General features: G+C 39.7%; 1 protein-coding gene across 16 annotated transcripts in view; it reads left to right on the forward strand.

Annotated features, from left to right (window-relative positions):
• Positions 1–17,251, forward strand: part of CSMD1 (CUB and Sushi multiple domains 1) — a 1,616,238-nt gene that overhangs the window by 1,160,950 nt on the left and 438,037 nt on the right. For all 16 annotated transcript variants that reach the window (XR_005595828.1, XM_039529053.1, XM_039529047.1 and 13 more), the window contains one exon: positions 1,701–1,889. Coding sequence is in view for 15 of the 16 variants with exons in the window: in XM_039529053.1 (XP_039384987.1) it covers positions 1,701–1,889 (189 nt within the window). In the remaining variant the exon portion in view is untranslated. The remainder of the gene's footprint in view (positions 1–1,700; positions 1,890–17,251) is intronic.

Consider the following 17,251-nt stretch of genomic DNA (forward strand, 5'->3'; position numbering starts at 1 on the left):
CCCCAGGTTAAGTAGGTCCCCTTTCCCTGGGTAAGGTAACAGGGAAGGTTCCAGAACAATCAGGAGCTTTCTGAAAACAATTAAGGCAGACAGGCTGATTAGAACACCTGCAGCCAATCAAGAAGCTGCTAGAATCAATTAAGGCAGGCTAATCAGGGCACCTGAGTTTAAAAAGAAGCTCACTTCAGTTTGTGGTGTGTGTGTGAGGAGCTGGGAGCAAGAGGTGCAAGGAGCTGAGAGTGAGAGGGTGTGTTGTTGCAGGACTGAGGAGTACAAGTGTTATCAGACACCAGGAGGAAGGTCCTGTGGTGAGGATAAAGAAGGTGTTTGGAGGAGGCCATGGGGAAGTAGCCCAGGGAGTTGTAGCTGTCATGCAGCTGTTACAGGAGGCACTATAGACAGCTGCAGTCCACAGGGCCTTGGGCTGGAACCCGGAGTAGAGGGTGGGCCTGGGTTCCCCCCAAATCTCCCAACTTTTGATCAAACACTGGAGGAGTTGACCCAGACTGTGGGTTCCACCAGAGGGGAAGATCTCTGAGGCGAGCAAATCTGCCAATAAGCGCAGGACCCACCAAGGTAGAGGAGGAACTTTATCACAGTATATTATCTTAGTTGATAGGGTTTTAATATTTGTGATTGTCTTTTCAACTTTGTAGAAATGTAATTAAAAGGAAGTTAAAAAAAACACTAAAGAAAATGTGTTCAGAGTGATTTCAAAATCCCATCTATCCCCACAGTAATTGGATTTTTAGGACTGAAAGAACAAAGTATAACTCTTACAAAATAAATCCTAATTCTTTTCAAGTGCAAATTAAATAACTAAGAACTATATACTCTCCTTGATCTGTGAGCACAATTCCTTTTGACATCAGTGAACGTTCTAGTGCAGTACGTGGTTCTGTGTGCGCCTGCCTGTGCAGTTAACAGCTAGTTATGCTGGAAGAGCAATTACATACTTACAGAGGCGTATCCAGTAGCCTGATTTTACTTTCCCTTAAACCAATTTTACACTATTGTACCTCCACAGTTTTGGGTGGAATTACTCCTGATTTACAGTGTAGGTAAGAGGAGAATCAGACCCCAGGCATTTTTCTTTTATTTAGGTGTACAATTGTTTCTGATTAAGTGACAGCATTCATGATTTTCAAGAGCAAGCAAGGGCAGCTGTTCACCTGATTAGGAGTGCAGTTCCACTTTTTGTGCACAAAACTCAAGCACATCTTCTGAAAATGTGGTGATGCATCTCTACATCAATTTGATCTGTCATTAGATTTGAGTAAGCTTTTTCCATTTTATTATAGGTTTGCAAACTATGAAGTTCATTCGTAATGTTTGGTAGTTCAACTGAATTGCACTATAATGAGTTATGTTCAAGAGATACAAACAAATTGTAAGGAACCTCTCGTGGTATGAAGCTGATTAAAGTCTCTGAAGTTAAGAAAATCAATATAACTATGTATCTACATATCCCACCCACATTACTGTACATCATACCATAACTAAAGGATAAGGAGCAAACTGGAAGAATCGAGCAATATTTTTAGTGGAGCCATTGTTAAATAGGCTTGGATTATGAACATCTGTGGAAGACATGCTTTCCAAGTGTTTTATGCCAAAACTGTACTTTTCATTTGTTGTCTATAATTTTTAAGGTATGGGATTTTCCCATTTATTTATATAGTCTGTTTTTTTGTCAGCAGAATATAATCTGGAACCATGTGATGATCCTGGTGTTCCTGCCTTCAGTAGAAGAATTGGTTTTTACTTTGGTGTTGGAGACTCCTTGACCTTTTCTTGCTTTCCTGGATATCGCTTGGAAGGTGCTAATATACTTGCCTGCCTGGGTGGTGGCCGTCGTGTATGGAGTGCACCTCTGCCAAGGTGTGTGGGTAGGTGGTCACATGCTTTCATTTCATTCATCAAATCGTTGATAGCACATGGCAGATGTCAGAATAGTGGGCAGAGAAAAAAGCTCTAGAAGTAAAGGGACAGATCTCCAAACTTTATGTACTCATAGGTCAGTCAGAGTTACAATTTTTAGTACTGCATGACCATTGTAGTTAGAGGAGACAAATGGAAAACAAGCACCTTAAGGATGTTTTAAATTAACATTGGGGTGTGAAATAATTATGTTTATCAATTAAAATTATAATACTATAAATCTCAAACATATAGTGAGATAAAATGCAAAGCAGCTTTCAAAACTCAAGTCTGAATAAGGAATGTGTGATTCCTGAACAAAGAATTCATTGTGAGAATTGGCAATGGAATACAACTGGAACCACAGTTATACTGGGCCAGGTTTTGCCTTTGTAAAGGGATCACTCAGGTATAAGTGAAGGCATAATTTGATCAATTATCTTTCAGGATAAAGAAATAATCACTAGATCTTTGAGTGAAAAAGCTTCTCAAAGATTCCCAAAATTGCCTTTTAAAGTGATTTTCACTTTTTTTTCTTGTGTTTGAAATAAAAAAGATGCTGCTTTTAAAGCATCTGTGACTATACGCACAAAGGCAAGTGAATAAATAGTTCTTTGTGAGTGATATTAAAAATGGAATTTTTACATGTTCAGATTTGAATTATATTTGAATTGCAGAGGTACTATATTTGATTTGTGGGTTGGTTTAATGATATGGTGATTGCTAACTGGCCTGCATATACATTGTGAACTGCTTGCAACTGAAGTGAATCTGATCAGTTGATATTGACATAATAATCCTGAAATGTCAAATACATCCACTCACCTCTGAGTGAATTGGTTTGAGAAGGTTCATGTTTTTAATGATTTTATTTCATGAGGGAGAAATTCAATTGTAGAATTTTTATTTTTGTTTTTTCTTTTTTTAAAGAGCGTAATACTACATCAGCATAAAGATGTAAGATCCTCTTCTGCATGAAAAATCACATGAAAGGGGAAAAACTTAAAACTAAATTTTATCATGATTGACAAGCGGAAGGCTTACTGTATTAATCTCTCAATGGTGCAAAATTAGTGGCATGGCCTGGGTGGAAGGGACCTGAGAGTCAAGTGGAGCTTGAGGATATGTGGTAATTCTTAACTCCAGGCACCTATTAGGAGAAACTATCCTGATCTTAGGGTATGTCTACACTATGGGATTATTCCGATTTTACAGAAACCGGTATTTGGAAACAGATTGTATAAAGGCGAGTGCACGCGGCCACACTAAGCACATTAATTCGGTGGTGTGTGTCCATGTACCGAGGCTAGCGTCGACTTCCAGAGCGCTGCACTATCCCATAGCTGTCCCATATTTCCCGCAGTCTCCTCCGCCCATTGGAATTCTGGGTTGAGATCCCAATGCTTGATGGGGCAAAAATTTATCGCGGGTGGTTATGGGTAAATATCATCAGTCAATCCTCCCTCCGTGAAAGCAATGGCAGACAATCATTTCACATCCTTTTCCCTGGATTGCCCTGGCAGATGCCATAGCACAGCAACCATGGAGCCCGTTCAGCTTTTTTTCACTGTCACCGTATGTCTACTGGATGATGTTGACAGACACGGTACTGCAGTGTTACACAGCAGTATCCCCTTGCCTTTGCAAGTTAGCAGAGATGGTTACCAGTCATATTTTACCGTCTGCTGTCATGGGTGCTCCTGGCTTCCCTCCTCCCACACCCCTCCTGGGCTACCATGGCAGTTATCCCCCCATTTGTGTGATGAAGTAATAAAGAATGAATGAATGAATAAGAAACAACACTGACTTTATTGCGTCTGCAAGAAGAGATATAACGGGGAAGAGGCAGCCTCCAGCTGCTATGATATTCCAGGCAGGACTGAATCTCTAGGAGACAAAGCTTAAAGAAGGGAGTTCTCATTTTTGCCCAGGCGCTCCCGGCCGACTTCACCGAGGCCAGCCAGGAGCACTCACGGGATGATGATGACAACGGATACCAGTCATATTGCACCATCTACCATCAGGAAGGGAAGGCAATGGGATGCTGCTGTGTAGCACTGCAGCACCACGACTGCCGGCAGCATCCAGTAGACATACGATGACATTGAAAAAAGGCGAGAAACGATTTTTTTCCTTTGCTTTCCCACGGGGGAGGGCTGACGACATATACCCTGAACCACCCGCAACAATGTTTTTGACCCTTCAGGCTTTGGGAGCTCAGCCAAGAATGCAAATGGTTTTCGGAGAGTGCAGGAACTGTGGGATAGCTGGAGACCTCAGTACCCCCTCCCTTCCTCCCTCCCTCCTTCTATGAGCGTCCATTTGATTCTTTGGCTTTCCGTTATGCTTGTCTCAGCTCCTTAAGTTTCACACAGCACTGTGTTGAGTCCCTGTTGTGGCCTCTGTCTATCATGGCCTTGGAGATTTTTTCAAATGCCTTGGCATTTCATCTTTTGGAACGGAGTTCTGATAGAACAGATTCATCTCCCCATACAGAGATCAGCTTCAGTATCTCCTGTATGGTCCATGCTGGAGCTCTTTTTTGATTCTGGGACTGCATGGTCACCTGTGCTGATCAGCGCTCCACGCTGGGCAAACAGGAAATGAAATTCAAAAGTTCGTGGGGCTTTTCCTGTCTATCTGGCCAGTGCATCCGAGTTCAGATTGCTGTCCAGAGTGGTCACAATGGTGCACTGTGGGATAGCGCCCGGAGGCCAATACCATCGAATTGCAGCCACACTAACCCTAATCCAAAATGGCAATACCGATTTCAGCCCTACTCCTCTTGTTGGGGAGGAGTACAGATATCAGAATTAAGAGCCCTTTATATCAATATAAAGGGCTTCGTCATGTGGACGAGTGCAGGGTTAATGCGATTTAACGCTGCTAAATTCGATATAAACTCGTAGTGTAGACCAAGCCTTCAACATGATCCCCAAGACCCTATCTACTCTTAGGCAGCATGATTAAATCAGTGACTGTGCTGATATTGTTTCACTACTGCTGGTGGTACACTAAACATTCTGCACTATACACCATTTTCAAGAGTGCAGCTGAACCTAGGAGAACATCACACTGCACCCAGTGTCGTCATGCATTTGAGTCCTATGCATTTGAAAGGGCGGGGAATTATTCTATAGTACCTTTCAGATTGGCTATGTGAGCTAAAAAATTAGTTCCTTATTTCTCTATTCTTAATAGAAGCATGACTTTATTAGCTTGGCAATTCTAAAACTATTAATAAGTAATGTTTTCTGCTAAGTTTATCAATATGTTAGGCTATGTCTGGATTCAACAGAAATGGAACATAAAATTTGTTGCTACTGTATATTGTGTCAATGAAAAGGATACACTAATTTCTTTGCATTCTCTTATGTTTGAGCTGAACTTAAGTCAATTCAAGTAATTGATTTCAATGCAATCAAAATATTTGTTCCTTCAATATGCATATAGGTAGGAAAATTAAGTGTGTATGATTAAAAAGCATTTGACTATCATACAAAACAGAGTTTGATTGCTTATGATAGTCCTTTAATATATTTTCCTTTAGTCAAATCAGTATTAGGTCTGACAGAAAGGAAGCTTTTGCCTCAGCCATTAGCCAAGTTCAGGGTCCTGCAGCTTGTTCCCGTTAAGAGGAGAAGTGATGATGGAGTCAGGTATCTTTGATGCAATCCTGTCTATATACAAAAGATGTTCAAAATATTATTTTCTTGAACAGAGGAGAACTGAAACAACAGAAGGCAGTTTCTTTGTTCACAGCTAGGGCCCTACCAAATTCATCATCCATTTTGGTCAGTTTCACGGTCATAGGATTTTAAAAATCCTAACTTTCATGATTCCTGCTATTTAAATCTGAAATTTCACGGTGTTGTAATTTTAGGGATCCTGACCCAAAAAGGAGTTGATGGGAGGAGTCACAAAGGTATTGTAGTGGGGGGTTGCAGTACTGCTACCCTTACTTCTGCAATGCTGCTGGTGGCGGCGCTACCTTCAGGCTGGGCAGCTGGAGAGCGGTGGCTTTTGGCCAGGAGCCCAGCTCTGAAGGCAGAGCCACCGCCAGAAGCAGCACAGAAGTAAGGATTGCATAGTATGGTATTGCCATCCTTACTTCTGCGCCACTGCTGGTGGGGTGCTAGCTTCAGAGCTGGGTGCCTGGCCAACAGCTGCCACTCTCCAGCTGCCCAGCTGTGAAGTCAGTGCAGAAATAAGGGTGGGCAATACCGTGACCCCTCTGAAATAACCATGTGACCCCTCTGCAACTTCCTTTTGGGTCAGGACCCTCAATTTGAGAAACATTGATCCCCTTTGAAATCTGTATAATTTAGGGTAAAGCACACAAAAGACCAGATGTCATGGGGGGAGACCAGATTTCACGGTCCCTGATGTGTTTTTCATGGCAATGAATTTGATAGGACCCTACTGATAGCTTCAAGTTCCTTTCAGCCAACTTCTCCTTCTAGGCTTCTCTTGGTTCCATGCTCCCTATGCTTGTTTAAGTTGTATCTGGTGCATCCTTGCTGCCTTCTCTGTCTGTTTCTGTAGTATTTCTCATGCATCTGTCTGACACAGACACATACCCCCTCCACCAAACAATATTCAATGTCAAAGCCTCCTCCCACATAGTTGCATTTCCTGGTTAGATTCACATGTCCCTTTGTTTTGGTTTGAAACTCTTATTGTTTCTTACATTTATCCTGAATGAAGGGTGCCTGTTACACAGATGCCACGTTTTTATGTTATCTACAGAATGAAGATTTCTATTTGAATAGTATTAACTTCCGTGAAGTCATATCAAATTAAAATAGAATATTTATAAAACTGTAATTATTTACATGACAGCTACATAAGGTAAATACAAAATACCTTACAAATTAATTCCATCCAATGTTTTCAAGCTATAAAACAAATAAAAACCCAATCCTGTACACCTTTACGCACTTGAGTGGTACTTACTGATGCAAGTAGTTCCGTTAAAGCCATTTCTCTCAAAGATCTCCAGATGGATTTGCATGTGGTGGACCCTTCCCCCTGCTTGGAGATCCCTTGGTTTCAAACTGTACCAAGGCACGCTGGTGTGAAGAAAGGTACAGGTGGGTTACCAATATGGGAAAGGGAAATTCCCCCACCCCACAACTCAGCAGCCTACCAGAACTCCAAGGAATGTCTTCCTCCCTACCAGTTTGGTCGGATCATCTGGTAGAGGTCTTTCCCATCACCCCCTCCCCTGGTACTTGTGATGCACACAGAAAGCAGAAGACCAGAAGTGCGAAGTGCAGGCAATGCGATGTTTGTTGGGGTTAGTTTCAAGTAACCATATCCATAGCTCTACATGCCAGCAGGGTCTGTTAATCAGTGTTCTGTTCCCAGCTCTGATGCTGCAGAGCCTTTGCCCTTGTCCCCATTCCCACCTCCTCCTCCTTAGCAGGTCCAAATATACCTGCAATGCACGCCCCTACACCCACCGTTTGAAGAGTCATGAGTCTGGGGTCTTTGTCCCACTTCTTTTATATCCCATGGGAGGGATAAGCAGTGAGGTTGTGTCCTGGTCAATGCCAGGCTTTTCTTTGGCCTATAGTGCTGCTTATGCCTGACCCTCCATCCCTCCCTTAACTGGTTGCTTGACCTTGGCTTGAAAGAAGAGCCAGGCAGTCTTCCAGTGTATGCTCATATATTACACTCCCACCATACCCTGTAACACTTTTAACTCCATCTCTTATCTCATCTGCTTATGGGCAGATGTAACACAAGGTGTCTTTATTCTTTGTTCACACATATTAATAAGGATCTAATAGCATCAAAAAGTCAAACCCAAAATTCTATGCCAGGCTAACAAACAGGCCAATATAGTAACACCATCTTTCCTACTCAGAGGGGATGAGGGGTTGGGGATAGAGATTCTTTGGCTAAAATGCCAAAGAATGATTTCCTATAACAATTGAATTAGAAAGGAATGCATACATGTAATTTTAATATTCAGTGACTGAATATTGATAACTGTTGAGCCAACATTTCAAAAATATGGAAGATATTGTTCACTGTCATATATAACATCATGAGGAATTAATGTAAACTGTTGAGATGGATGTATTCAAAGTACAACCTACACAGAATTTTGTACACAGTTTAAGGATATAGAGAGTTATGAAATGTATTTGTATTAATTTACATAAGCTTTCTCTTGTTCAGTTGTGTTTCTATTCCAAAGTTTACTCATTTTCCTCTGCATCTGTTGCTTTGTGAAAGCCTTCATTTTGGTATGTGTAAGCTTTCAGTCATTAACTTTTAAGTGAATTTTAAGTTTAGGGTTCCCACTGAAATTAATATTGCTTAGTTTCTACTCTTGGCATATACTGTATGAACTGTTGTATGCACTTAAAAAGTTTTAATCATGGACTTTTTGAATAGAAACTCTACTTTAATGAAAAGTGGCTGGAGAAAGGTTTTACTTAAAAAGTCAGGCATATGAACCAGGCTTCATAAACTACAGTATTTCATGATAGAATCCCTTTATTTGTTTGAATATATGATGACTGTATTACTCAGCTGTTTATTCTCCATTTGTTGACCAATGTTGTTTATGAAACACTTATTTTAAAAAAATTATGCAGCCTACATCTTGCAGAACTGAAAACAAAAATCTTCAGCCATTCAGAAGGTTCTCAGGATGATAGTTTGTGGATTGTGTAAATTTAATGTTAAACAGCTTCCGTATTTTACTTTGTTCTTAGTACTTGTTATGCAGACATTATCTTGTTTTTTTTTCTTGAACTTAGGAATCAAGGTGCATGACAGCAGTAAATTAAGTAACAGGAGAATTGGTATTTTTTTGTTCTCAGTCTGAACAATTGTATCTTCTGATCTACTGAACCATCAGTATAGTATTCTTGGTTTTTCTGAAAGACCTAGTTTTCTTTGTATCTCATTTCAATATTCTATCAAATTTAGTGAAAAAAATCCCAGATTTATTCAGCCAGGGGCAAGATTTAGAACTATTGATGTGGAAGAGGAGAATTAACCTGGCTTAGTATCCTGGGACCAACACAGCTAAAACAACTTAGAAGGGGAAAGACATTTTACGTGCTTTTCATGTAATCCTTCAGACATTTTCTATCTTAACCTTTTACCAGGACTTTTCTTCCCTATATTTTAATGAGGGATTTGCATCTGAAATCTTGACTAATTTCCCAGAGTAATTTGTATAATGTTCATGTTTTGCATTGCAAATGTTTTTAAAACTTACAAAGACACCTACAGTTGTTGTAATAATTAAGTATCCAAACTTTGAGTTAGCCATGTGGTTGTGTGATTGGATCTTCTCCTTATTGTGACAGAAACAGGTTTCAGTTTCTAGGTCTTTTCTCCTGCACAGCTTTCGGGTAAAGAACTCATCATGTTGGTCTGTAATAACTCCCCTTAGTTACTTCATAGCAGTTTTTTGTGGATTTTAAAGGTCTTTATTATAATGAAATCTGGTTGTTATGATGTATGACCATGAGGTTAAGATGTGTAAAAATCATTGAGAATACCTAGTATTCCAGAAGCATGAGGAGGACAGAATAATATTAGACAATATGTATTTTCTTTGCTAATGCCCAGGCTTGGAAAAGTGATTCTGAATTACAATATTAAGGAAGGTGCCAACATTTTAAATATTATTTCTCAAGTTCATGTATCCATTTGATGTCCTATTTTCCCCTATGAGGATGTAATTCCTATAGAGGAGAGGAAACTCCATGACTGGTAACTTGGTGTTTCCTACTATTTCGTCTGTTGGGAGGGCAGGATTCCCTAACCCTGAAAAAAATCAATCCTTCTGCCCCATACTCCACAGCTCACTTGAGACTTTGCAGGTGCTACCTGAGGCACCAGGTATCCATTGCACCGGGTCATGCTGGGATCTGCAGCTGTGCTGCCCCAGGAGCCCACAGCTCTGCCGTCCAGAGCATTGCGAGCGAGCTGAGGCTGCCAGGGGGGTGGAGGGTGGCAGCAGGGGAGGGGACAAGTGCGAGCCTCCTGGGCCAGGAGCTCAGGGGCCGGGCAGGACGGTCCCGCAGGCTGAATGTGGCCCGTGGGCCGTAGTTTGCTCGCCTCTGATTTAAAGGGACTGAACATCACACAAACACTTATGTTTGAATGTCCCTGTTATCTGGTTTTCAATTTTGCCCTTCAAAAACTTGCTCAGTAGCTCACTCAATGAGAAGAACAGCCACTTATATGAATGTTTTTGATCCCCCCAAATGTTTCAGACAAATAGGATTGGTTGTGCACAAACAAATCAGTTCCCGCTGATACTGAATCCTGTTGAGTTCGCTACACACTAATGGAGGACAGGAATTAAACACCACCTTTTCCTAGTGAACCTGAACCACAGCATTCAGATGGTTTTATATTTTATGTTATGCAAGGTCAGTTAGGGCTTCCTATTAAACCTGGTGAAATGAATACTACCTCCATTTCAGTGGAACTTCTGCTTTAAAGGTAATATGGGCTACTTCATTTTGTGACATGCAAAGTATGACTATAATGGACCTTGGCATGGAAATACATATTTGTGTGATGGTGCAGTGTGTGAAAAATATTCCCTTGTGTTATTAGTGTAAAACAAGCATGCCTAATAATGGTGCATGCATGAGGATTAATTTTCATAATATACCCACACAATGAATGGACATGCTTCAATTATGATGTATGTGTACAATGTCATTTAGCGAACCAATGATAAGGGCAAAACAGTTTGTTTGTTTATGTGTATCTATAAATGAAAACACAAAAGATTGGATATCTAATCAACAGAATGAACACAACCGTCAAGTCACAGGTACATCAACTGAGTTGTGAGGCATGTTGATAATTTCTTTGAGAATTTTGAAATACTATAGCATGCTTCTGAGAAACCAATGTCCGATCTGAAATGATCCAAACATTGTCTGATTGCCAGATTAAAGTAGTTTTGGGGTCTCCTTTACTTTAGACTCTGACACTATTATTATTATCTGAATTTTGAATTTTTCTAACAAGAAAGGAACACTGTGTTGTGAAAATGTTGGCAATTTTTCTCCAACCAGTTTAATTATTAATTATATTTATTAACAAGTATTAGTATTAATGCCACATCTTAATCTATTCTCATATTACTATTTATTTTTATACCACTAAAAATGTGAGTAGTATACACTACTGTGACTAGTGCTTTTGTCACCCTTACATTTGCTTATACTACTGTTGTATGAGCAAAAATGCCAGAAAGAGTGGACACGCACCCTCTTTTGCCCCTTTTCTTCCCAGCATTCTTTCTCTATGTCTTGGCTGCAACTAAGGGATTTATACCACAGTTAGTGCATTTCAGTGATAGTTTATCACAGCAAGCACATTACACTTCCATTTCATTTATGTAACCCAATTGACTAATTCTGCGTGTGTCTAAATCATTTTCACAACTGTATACATGGCCAATGAAGTGAACTCATTTTTTGGTACTGTTTTATGCCCTACATAGAATATTCGTAAAACAGGCTATGAGATAGCACAAAGTTCCTATTGAAAAGATACAGAAACTGGGTGTTTTATTATTTCATGTTTAATTAGTGTGGCTCCATTATTAAATTGTATGTAGCAGTTTATTTTTTATGATACATGAATGCTGAATTACAGTGGAATCTTTATGGAGGCATTGTTCATGTCATATTCACATTACTGTCACTTATATATCATGTTCAGTGGTGTTATAAGAAATACCACATGAATAATTCATAGTGGGGTGCTAACATAAATTGAGAACACTCTAATAAGTAGCACTTCTTTAATAATTTGTTTGGTATTCACTGTAAAATACTTAATTATAATGAATCTATTTTGTCATGTTGTAATGTTGAATTGCAATTTCATAGGAATTCCAACATAAGTGACACCCCTGCCAGCCTGAACAGGACTGGCGAATTCGTTGGTATTATCAACCCTTAGGATTTGAGTTTTATATTGCTATTTTTACTTCCCTCACATCATATGATTTGAAAGGCCTTCATCTTTGAGCAATTTGGACCAAATCTGGAAATTCTTATTCATCTATAATTCAGTCCTCAGTCAGACAAAGCTCCCATTTAAGTTCTGTGGAAGCTGTGCCTTAAGGAAGAAATCTTTAAAAACTTAATGAAATCTTTAAGGATTTGAAACATGCCGCTGCCCGGCCCGAGGCTGTGCTGGTATCTGGAAGGGAGGTTCTGTCACAATTTATAAGGCTAGAGACAGCTGTTGTCAGATTTAACTTGCCAAATGTTTAGGTAGATTTATGAAGCAAATTATGTGACAAAGTTTAGCAAGGTAACTCAAATTACATTGATTTTATAGCAGTCTTTAATAACCACATCTTACAATTTTGGAATTTTATAAACATAGACATAATTGTAGGTGGCTTTCAAAATCATTTTGGGTCAGAGTTTGATTTCATGAAAACAAATGGTGATTTGATCAAGTCATGAACAAAGTCTCAATATCTTGGAACCTCAAAATGGTTTCATTTTGAATCACCCGTATCTCAGCAAGAAAAAGACAACATAAAAGAAACTAAAGAGAATTCAGTTTTTCAAAATGGAGTGTTAGGATATGGTTTGCAAAAGTAAAACAAGGGTTGGTTTGGATATCGCTCTCATTTTATCCTAGACACAAAGTTCAGCGTAAGACAGCAGTTGTATGAATGATCCCTGTTTTGAATGTTTCTAAACATTAAGCTACGCAAAATGTATCATTATTCACATTTTAGCATTTTTTAAAAGTTTTCTTAAGAAGCCAGGTAATGGTCATGCATATCAGTCTAGATCGGGGTCAGCAATCTCTGGCACGCAGCTTGCCAGGCTAAGCACCCTGGCGGGCCAGGACAGTTTGTTTACCTGCTGCGTCCAAAGGTTCAGCCAATTGCGGCTCCCACTGGCCATGGTTCACCGCTCCAGGCCAATGGGGGTGTCAGGAAGCGGCATGGGCCAAGGGATGTGCTGGCCAGGGCTTCCTGCCTCTTCCATTGGCCCGTGTGCCAGAGGTTGCCGACCCCTGGTCTAGATACTTTATTGACTGGTAATGGAGAGAGAGAGAGAGAGAGAGCAAAGATGTAATGAGTCTCTAATCTTTATATTAAAAACAGAAAATTCCATCTATCCTGTTATCCTCTCAGGCCAAAAAATTTGACCAGTTTCACCCTGAGGATAAGAGTTGAGAATTGGTATGAGTGACGTCTAGATCTTGAAACCAATCAAGCAAAACCAAAAGCACAACTTTGCTGCTTTGAACACAGTGGAAAAACTCTTCCCTCAGTTGTGGGCAGGGGTGGTGGTGCAGAGCAGTTATTGGCTTGAGAGCAAGAAATAACTCTGCTCTCACTGGCAATCTTTTTAACCCCTGCCAGTATGAGGGATGTGTCATGTGCATCTGTACGTGCCTGGGCTTACCACTGCACACATCCTTCCAGTCATAAAGGGTCACTAGAAGCCCATTCCAGTCACCCAGAGATCAGCCTCCCGACTCAAACAGGAAAAAGGAAATAGAAACATATATAGGTCAGGTGTATATTCATTCTGTAATGAGTTAGAAATTAGCATTTCAGTTCACACTTTAAATTGAAAGCTTGTTACTTCTCTTTAACTTTCTCTCCTTGGATCTACTTAAAATATTTTCAAGCTTTTTTAAACTATGCAAACTATTGTATAAACCTTATTGTTGCAATTTTTACATTAAATGTATTGGGTGTGATTTCAATTTAGATTTTGTTATTGGTAAGTCAGCATTTCAGTTTGAGTGTTCCTGTGAGTATACTTAGCATTTTATTTGTTTTATAGATTTTATACTTGTATTCAGAAACTGTTTGATAGTCTTCAAAAGCTCATTCTGCCATGGTTTCTTTTATCCATTTCAAGGTGCCAATATGAAAGAAAAAACAAGTTACTTGTTTAAAGCATGTTTACTTGCCTCCCAAACAAAATAACAAAATTATCTTGTTCCAGCCATGCTTTTCTCAGTACAGGAGCAGGAGAAGTTTAAGAAGGTGACTTTAAACCACCATCTTAGTACTTCCTCTCAGAGCCAGATTAACCCATAGGCTAACAAGGCTATAGCCTTAGGCCCTCCTATTTGTAGGCCCTACGTTAGGTCCTAATTTTTAGGCCCTCCATTCCATATTGAAGTAACAGCTAAGCAATGGTAGCGGGGCCATCAGAATTTTTTTTGTCTCATTAGATATTGCTTTGTACAAATTAATCCATCAAGATGGTGAATTCAATTTATGGTTGTTGTGATTTTGTCTTTGTGGGCTAAGTAAGTGTTTTTGGGCCCAAGCAATATTGAACTTTTTACACAGTAGGCCTACACTTGACAATAGAAACCATGTCTAAGAAAGGAGGATGGCAGAAATTGAAGGAGGCCAAAGAAAGAGGGCAAAGACAAGATGTAGTGCTGAAAGGTACTCCTTCTCTCCTAACATTTTTTCTCCTACTAAGTCTGGTGGTGAGGAAGTCCAGGTGAATACCAGCCCAAGTGAACCTGCTGCACCTGCACCAGATGAAAAGGAGCAGTCTCCTGTGCTTCTCTAGCTGCAGTCTCACCCCACTCATCTGAAGACTTTTCCAGTGATAGTAATAAAAATATCCTTCTCCAATCAGCAGCTACCATGCTCACTCACCAATGAGTGAGCAGCATACATTGGCAGCTAGCAGCTACCATGCCCGAAAGAAAGTTAGTGACAGAATGGATACCCAAATGGAAAACCAGCTTTAATGTGGGCTGAGTATGGGCCAGTGCGGGTTCTTACCGGTACGGAGTACCGGCCTGTACTGGTTCACTTTCACCCCTGAGTGCGAGAGAGTTTCAAGAATGATGAATCTCAAAAATCAGCAACAAGTAAAGAGGTGAAGATTCTGCGTGATGAAACACACACTTTGGAAACTGGTATTTTGTGTGAGGTCTGGAATGATATACTTCAGCCATTGAGCAGATGAAGTCTAAGCTTGCAAAGTGCTCAGATTGATCTTTCCACTGCTGTAAACCTAATGAGGAGTCTTGGAACTGTTCTTTAACAAATGTGGGATAGTTTTGATGAGTATGAAATGCGGGGGCTGCAAGGACTGCTAACCATGAGTATAAGTCAGCCAAATGCCGCAAAAGACAGAAGACATGTGACAATGCAACTGCCCACTCATTCAGTGACAAGGAGGCCTTCAGAGTTAGTACCTTTATCGCAATCATTGACAAACTGAAGAGGTCATTAGAACATCAGATCAAGGCTTACAAAAATATTGACAAAACCTTTAGTGTACTGATAATTTTTTTGCCTAACATTTCAAGTTCCGAAGTCAGTGACAGTATCAAATGTTTGTGTCAGAAGTACCCAGACTTCAATTTGTTGAATTCACATCACTCTCTGATATAGAGAGAAAAGATGACGAAAGCAAATCTATTTGGATGTACCAAGTTTATCACTAAATCCAGTGTGACAGAATGTTTCCTAAATGTTGAAACTGCATTATGGCTGTATTTGTCACTAATGATCACTAGCTGTAATGGAGAATGTTCCCTCTCTCTTCTAACAAGGGTCAAAAATGTCCTCCGATCCACCATGACTCAAGAGAATCTCAATGCTTTGTCCTTCTTGAGCATTGAGAATGAAATCGTCAGGTCTTTGAATTACGATGACATCATTCATGACTTTGCCACATGAAACAAATTGTTTGTTTGAAGAATTGAGTGTAGTGAGAATAGAATAAACTTGTTAATTTTACATAAATAATATGCATGTAGATAAATGTTTGATCACTTCATAATTTTTTTTTGCAATATGTAATTCATACTTAGGCCCATCCCAACCATTAGCTTTAGGCCCCTCATAATCTTAATCCAGACCTGCTTCCTCCATTCTCTGTTGACTGTGGGCCTCAAGAGTGTTCTGACATGCCCCAGTGCTTATGTCTGTAAGGGGTCATTTATGCAGACTGGAGACAGCTGAACACAAATGTAGGTAATTCAGAACTGAATTCATCAGAAGCTCCTTCCTCTCATAATGAAATTCCTTCCTTAATAACAGCTACCCTGAGTTCTCTGTCACTTTAAAAAAAAATCAGTTTGGGGCAACGTCGAGGTTTGTTCCTTTTCTCCCAATTCTTTTTCAGCATCCCGCTTCTTTCTCTCTCTCTCTCTCCTTTGACCATCCACCTATGTACAAGCAGTAGAGCACCGCTGATTGGTTCAGCAGGAGCACTCATGAAATTTTAGCAGATGAGAAAGAGACATAGATGGAAACCAAAGCAGACTTTATGCCCAAGAATGCAGCATTCCCCTGCCCACACAAGAACAGCAAGGACCATTTGAGCAGCGTGGCCCATTACAGGGTCAGGCCCTCTGCTCCTCATCCTCAAACTGAAGAACAGGCTTTAGCTAAGCCATTAAGAAAGGCGTTCACTGTTCCTAAATTACCTGGGGGTGAGAGGGTGTGGGAGAGGCTTTTAATAGAAACCCTCAGAAATCCTTAAATCCATAGATCACATTTGAAAAGTGCTTATGTAATACACATGAAAATTAAGGAACTTAAGTGAAATATGATAATTTGAATGTAAGGAGTTTTTCTGAGCTATTAAACAATAAATTAATTCTAATATATATTTTTACAATCTAAATACAGTTCCATGCCCAGAAAAGTCCATCTTACTTTTTTGCATGCAGTATATATATATTTTTAATCACTGCCTCTTCAACTCACACTCAAACTCAACATGCTACCTATATGGTCTGATGAGAACAAAGTAGTTCTATTTTCAGTCTAAATCAGGAATAACATGCTGTTTCTTTCTTTCTTTCTTTCTTTTTTTTTTTTTTTGAATTCTTTAAGCCTCAAACCATTGTGAACAAGTTAGCAGACTCCCCCCTATGCCCTTCCTGGAGCATATTTCAAGAAGCAGGTTTCTTTGTCCTTCTGGATGCTAGTTTCCTTTCATTTATTTTGACTTGTAAAGAATTAGCATGGTGTTGGCAGCTTCAGAGCAAATTCCCTACTAGTTTCATGTATTTATGTCCCACTTACCAAAGACAGACTTTTACAAATTTTCCTGATGCCTTTAATAAAACAATTCTCATCACTCAGTGTTTAGGTATACTTGCATAATGTATTTAAGATACTTGAACAAGTTGACAGTGTGGCTATAATAATTTATTCTAACTACAATATCTAACGTGCAAATATTATTTGATCCTAAATACATAAGGTAAAAATAAGGATTAGTACATAGAACTTTTATCTATGAGAAGAGAGAGAGATTACTGACTGGATTGATTCACCCAAACTGTGGGTTTTCATGAG

This window comes from Mauremys reevesii, linkage group 3, assembly GCF_016161935.1.
Source record: "Mauremys reevesii isolate NIE-2019 linkage group 3, ASM1616193v1, whole genome shotgun sequence".
NCBI lineage: Eukaryota > Metazoa > Chordata > Testudines > Geoemydidae > Mauremys > Mauremys reevesii.